The 5,786-nt window shown below is 46.1% G+C and overlaps 1 protein-coding gene across 1 annotated transcript in view; it reads left to right on the forward strand.

Moving 5' to 3' along the window:
• Nucleotides 1-3,246: 3,246 nt before the first annotated feature.
• PEAK1 (pseudopodium-enriched atypical kinase 1) overlaps nt 3,247-5,786 on the forward strand; it is a 27,746-nt gene continuing 25,206 nt past the window's right edge. Inside the window, exon 1 of the mRNA XM_009071641.1 lies at nt 3,247-5,778. Coding sequence (XP_009069889.1) covers nt 3,247-5,778 — 2,532 coding nt within the window. The remainder of the gene's footprint in view (nt 5,779-5,786) is intronic.

The following is a 5,786-nucleotide window of genomic DNA, read 5'->3' on the forward strand; positions in this document are numbered from 1 at the left end:
TGACAGCCCTGGAAGCAACAGCCTACCCAAAGATCCCAGTTCTGTATCCCTCCCAGTCGCTCTCACCATAGTTATCACTCGTAACAGGGAACCTGTAGTTGAAAAAGTATTTTCTTTAGAGGGAGAGGAGAGCAGCAGAAAGATTGCTTTTAGTTGCACAGCAAGGAAGGAACTGTCTCTTTTTTCTTTTTTTTTTTTTTAGAATGCAAATGGTTGTTTAGCCCCATAAAGGTCACTGGATTTAATTTGAAGCAGCGTAGGAGTGCTGCTGGTCCCAAAGAACCAAAGCAGCACAATGTTGGAATTGTCTGGGCTGTTTTCTTAAGATCCATTTCCTCTTGTTGGAAGGTGCCTGTTTCCTCTCTGCTGCAGCTGCAGGCAGTGGCAGGGCATGGACAGGAACTCTCCCCAGCCCAGCTGGAGTTCACAGACCCTGGAAGTCAGTGGCTCTTCTGTTGCAAGAAAAGCATCTCAGGGATTGTGGTTGTGCTTAAACCAGTTCTGTTGGCCATTGAAGAGCAAAAGACCTCAAATACCTCCACATGGCTCATGTGTTTTCTGTGTAGCAGTTGCACAGCTGCAGTCACACAGACACCTCACCAGGTATTTGGCTGTTAAGGTAAATTGCTGCAGCAGAACTCGTGGGATGTGTTTGCACAGAGCTGTGGCCATGCTGCAGTTGTTACTCCCACTGGAGTGCTGTGGTTCTGCTGAGTTTCCTGCAGTTCCCATTCACATGTTGAGCACAGCATTCCTTTGGGTTAGGGAAAGCTGCTCAGCATCGGTGTGTGTGAGGAAACAAGTGAATGCTGAAACACAGGCAGTGGTAAGACATACAGATGTGGCCATAGGAAGGTGTGCAGTGCAGAGCTGTCTCAGTGCTGCCTTTTGCTTTACCTGGCAAAAAGTGCTCAGCCTGGAACACCATGAGGCTGTCTGCCTTGTGATGGCATTCTAGAGCAAGTGCAGTTTGTGCAGTCTCAGAGAAATAATATCACTTGGTTAAATCTTTAAACCCACACACATGCCCTAACTCTTTTGTTTAAACTGCTTGTTCAGAGCTTTTAGGTAAGGGAGAAATATAATTTTCAAGAAAACATTTCGTTTAGAGTCCCTTTAGTGTAAAAATTTACGCCTTTTGTTTGTTAAATACATGAAGAGAAGGAGCTAACCAGAGTATAAAATCCTTGTATTTGCTCCTTCCCTCCCTCTTTCTCTCTCTCTGGTTTTAGGATAATTATTTCTTAATGTCATTTTTTGCTTACAATATATAGGCTCCCAAAGTGTCAAAGCAACAAACCTTGAAAGATCAAAAAATATTCAAAAGCATTTCACTCTGTGTATATAAAACAAAGGCTAAAAGTTAGGGCAGATCTGGATGTGGCAGACTTTCTATCTCTTAGGTCATACAGAGAAAGCTTTTGGCACTGGCTTTTTGGCAAAAAGCTTTGTCTGGAAACATATTTAGTCAGCATATGAAATATGATAGCCCTGGTACCACGGCTGTGTCTGAAGACACTCTAATAGAGTTAGGCTTCAGCCCCATCTGGTGTTGGATCAGGATTCTCTGTTAGTTTGCCAGCACAGGACAGTCCCTTGCCAAAACACAAAGCAGGACGTGAGGAGACTGACAAACCCCCACCACTGTCAGCTCTGCTGAGGGTTCTGTTGTTTGCCCTGCTGATGAAAGCCAGTTGTGCCCTGGTGAATTCCAGCACAGCCATCCTGTGTGCTGTGCAGAGCTGCAGGGCTTTGTCGATGCCCTTTCGCTGTACCTGGGTGAGCAGCAAGGATGTTTTCACCCAAAGGCTGTAAGAATGCAGAGTGATTGATTTCCAGTGCCTGTGTTTACAGAAGTAGCAGTGGACACAGAGATTCTTTCCCTTCAGTAAAATGTCTCTGATAATTGGAGTTATGCAACAGTGACGAGCAGACCAGTCTTGTGGATTTGGCTCAGAAGGCTTAAAATCTTCAGGCATTAATTCATGAAACTCTCAAATCCAGGAACTCCAATGGCTGTAAAGCACAGGCAGATTCATGTTTGATTTTTACTTAGGGCTGATCGTTTCAGGAAATAAAAAGATTCCCTTTGAAAGAGATTTTCAGTTGTTATTTCTGGAGGGTTAGGTAGAAAAGCTACATGTGAAACAAATCAGGGGCTAAAAATCCATAGCTTTGTTTTGAGGATATCTGAATGGTTTATTGCCACTGTGGTAAGCAAAAAGGAGAAAAAACAATGACTTTCTAGAATGATTTCCACAGTATTTTTGTCTGACTTTTCCAGGACATCGGTCCAACCTGTCCCTTCAGCCAAAATATCTCTCCAGTTATCGATGACTCGGATGAAAAAGTGCTAAAATCGCAGAGTTTGGAATTGCTGGAACATATTTTCTCACTTAAGCTGAGCTCGTTCACATTCAAAGCTAAAACAAATTCTCTCAATTGCATTTTGGAGAGGAAACATACCCTTACTTTGCTCTCTCCTGTTTAAGTAGTTATGGAGAAAGCAACAGGTACTAATCTTGGGGTTTATGTCCTCTCCCTGCATGTGCTTTATTGGACAAAATTAAAGGTCAGTGGTCCTGAACTAGTCTGGAAAATTGCTCTGAATTCTCAGTCATTGCCATTTCTTCCTCTCTGTCTCTGCTTTCAGTAGCACAGGGCTTAGCTGCCAAAGCTTGAATTCTTTATGTATGAGAAGAATGATATTTGCAACTCGGTTTTGCCTTTCAGTTGCACAGTTTTGTAAATTTATGTAAAAAGAGCGAAGACATCAGCAAAAGGCTATTTGGTCCTTCCAAGTTCAGTTCCATTTTTGCTGTGAGGGTGGTGAGACACTGGCACAGGTTGCCCAGGGAGGCTGTGGCTGCCCCAACCCTGGCAGTGTTCAAAGCCAGGTTGGATAAAGCCTTGAGCAACCTGCTCTGGTGGGAGGTGTCCCTGCCCAGGGCAGGACTAGATGATCTCTAAAGTCCATTCCAACCCTTTAACATACTGTGATATTAAGTTGTCCATATCGTAGAAGATAATAACAATCAACCAGGTTTTTCCCCTACGTTGTCCATAGCGTAGAAAATAATAACAATCAACCAGGTTTTTCCCCATTCTCATCCTCCTCCTCTTCTCTTTTCCAGCATGATCACTGCTCAGAGAAGTAACCATACTCCATGAACAGAGTGGAAGCATATGGATGAAATCCTTACCATGCACTGACCAGCACAGCCTGCAGCACAGAGCTCTGGGAAGATGTCTGCTTGCAACACTTTCACTGAACACGTCTGGAAACCTGGTGAATGTAAGAACTGCTTCAAGCCCAAGAGCTTGCATCAGTTACCCCCAGTGTCAGAAAAAAAGCCTCTCTCACATGGAAACCTGAAACCCAATGCAAACCAAAGCAGCAGCCAGCGGGGGAGAAACACCGGGAGCTTCCGACCGCCCGTGGCCAAGAAACCCACCATAGCTGTGAAACCCACCATGATGCTGGTGGATGGGCAGGGGCTGTGTGCCGAGATCAGCACGCTGGAGCAGTGTGAGAACAAAGCCATGCCTGTGGGGTGGAACCGAAACAAAGCTGTCTTGAACAAAAAACCACTGAACAATAACAACGAAGATGAAATCGAAGGTTACAGCCACGTTCCGAGGCCTTACGGCAGCAACGAGGGTGGAGGGAAGGTGCCAAGTAACAATAATAATGGACTGACAGAGGTTTTGAAGGAGATTGCAGGTTTGGATACCACACCTCAGCTCACTGGAAATGAGACTAACTCCAGAGAAACCTTTTTGGGGAGGATAAATAGTTGTTACAAAAAGTCGCTAGAGAGAAAGATCCCCCCGAGCTGCATGGTGGGGGGACTGAAGGACCCGCAGAGTAAGCATGTCATTGTGAGTGGAAGCACTGAAGTAATAAGCAATGAAGGTGGACGTTTCTGCTACCCAGAGTTCTCCAGTGGGGATGAGAGTGAGGACGACACGTTTTTTGGCAGCATGCAGGAAGAGCATGAGAGCTGGGATGAAAGTGATGAAGAGTTGCTAGCGATGGAAATTCGCATGAGGGGCCAACCTCGTTTTGCCAATTTCAGAGCTAACACCCTGTCTCCCGTTCCCTTCTGTGTGGACAAAAAGTGGAACACTGTGCCCCTCAGGAACAAGTCTCTGCAGCGGATCTGTGCAGTGGACTACGACGACAGTTACGACGAAATCCTAAACGGCTACGGGGAAGAGTCTGTGATTCTTTACGGGCAAGAGAGCATGCAGAGCATGGTGTCTTCTGATTCCACATCTCCTGATTCTTCTCTGACAGAGGAGTCTCGTTCTGGAACAGCCAGCAGTTCTTCACAGAAGCTCTGTAATGGAGGGTTATCTCCTAGCACTCCTCAGGACCTCAAATTGATTGAACCAGAGTATGAAAGTCTTTGTGACAATCAACAAGTGAAGGATGTGGCAAAAGCGCCCAGAAGTGTTCCAAAAAGTCTAGAAACTCACAAGGCAGTTCTTGCGCTTCGACTGGAGGAGAAGGATGGCAAAATTGCTGTGCAGACTGATAAGCAAGAGAACAAAAGTTCTTCAGATGTTGCTGGTCAAGCCGTGACTATCAATTTAGTGCCTGTGGAGGAGCAAGCTAAACCTTACAGGGTGGTGAATATGGAACAACCAGTTTGCAAGCCATATACAGTAGTGGATGTCTCAGCTGCCATGACCAGTGAATGTAAGGAGAATCAGACTGAAACCTCAGAAACCAAAAAAGCAGCATCTACCCCAAGCTCACCACAAACTCCAGGCACACCTATTGCATCCTCTGCGGCATCACCTGTACGCCTAAATGCTAACCTGAAAAAATCCAGTGCAATCAGATATCAAGAAGTGTGGACTTCTAGTACCAGTCCAAGACAGAAGATACCTAAGGTGGAGCTGATTGGTAACAGCTCAGGACCTTCCGTTCCTCCCAGGAAGACAAGCCACAAGTCAGCTCCTACTTCACCTACAGCTACAAATGTTTCTTCAAAAACTGTCCCAGTTAAGTCTCCCAATTTATCCGAGATCAAATTCAACAGCTACAACAATGCTGGCATGCCACCCTTCCCTATCATCATTCACGACGAGCCCACCTACGCCAAGAGTTCCAAAAACGCCATTAAGGTTCCTATAGTGATCAATCCAAATGCCTATGACAACTTGGCTATCTATAAAAGCTTCCTGGGGACCAGTGGGGAGCTCTCCATCAAAGACAAAACGACTAGTGTGATAAGCCATACCTATGAAGAAATAGAAACAGAGAGTAAAGCGAGCGAAGCCATAGGCAGTAAACCCCCTGAGCTGTCCCAGGCGAAGGGGGTGGCTAACAGCTCTGAGTGCAGGTTGGGCTCTGTGGCTCAGAAGGTCCAAGAGTTCAATAGCTGCCTCAGTAAGAGTCAGATATCACCACAGAGAAGTCACAGTGCTGACCACAGCTCCCCATCAAGAGTTCAGAAGGCAACGCCAGAGCCTGCAGCAAAACCAGACGTAACACCGGAGGGATCCGTTGGCAGCAGCAGTGGCAGAGAGAATGCAAGCACGGTGCTTTCACAGATTGTGGCATCCATCCAGCCTCCACAGTCTCCTCCAGAAACACCTCAGTCTGGACCCAAGTCCTGCAGCGTGGAAGAACTGTATTCCTTACCTCCTGAGGGAGATGCTACTAAAAACACCCTGGTACGACCCAAATCTCTGTTTACGTCGCAGCCTGAAGTGGAGCCCTCCAAGGCAGTGGAAAACACTGCTGTGAAAGTGCAGAAGGACCCACTGTCACA

Source organism: Acanthisitta chloris, unplaced genomic scaffold (genome assembly GCF_000695815.1).
Source record: "Acanthisitta chloris isolate BGI_N310 unplaced genomic scaffold, ASM69581v1 scaffold2613, whole genome shotgun sequence".
Classification (NCBI taxonomy): Eukaryota; Metazoa; Chordata; class Aves; order Passeriformes; family Acanthisittidae; genus Acanthisitta; species Acanthisitta chloris.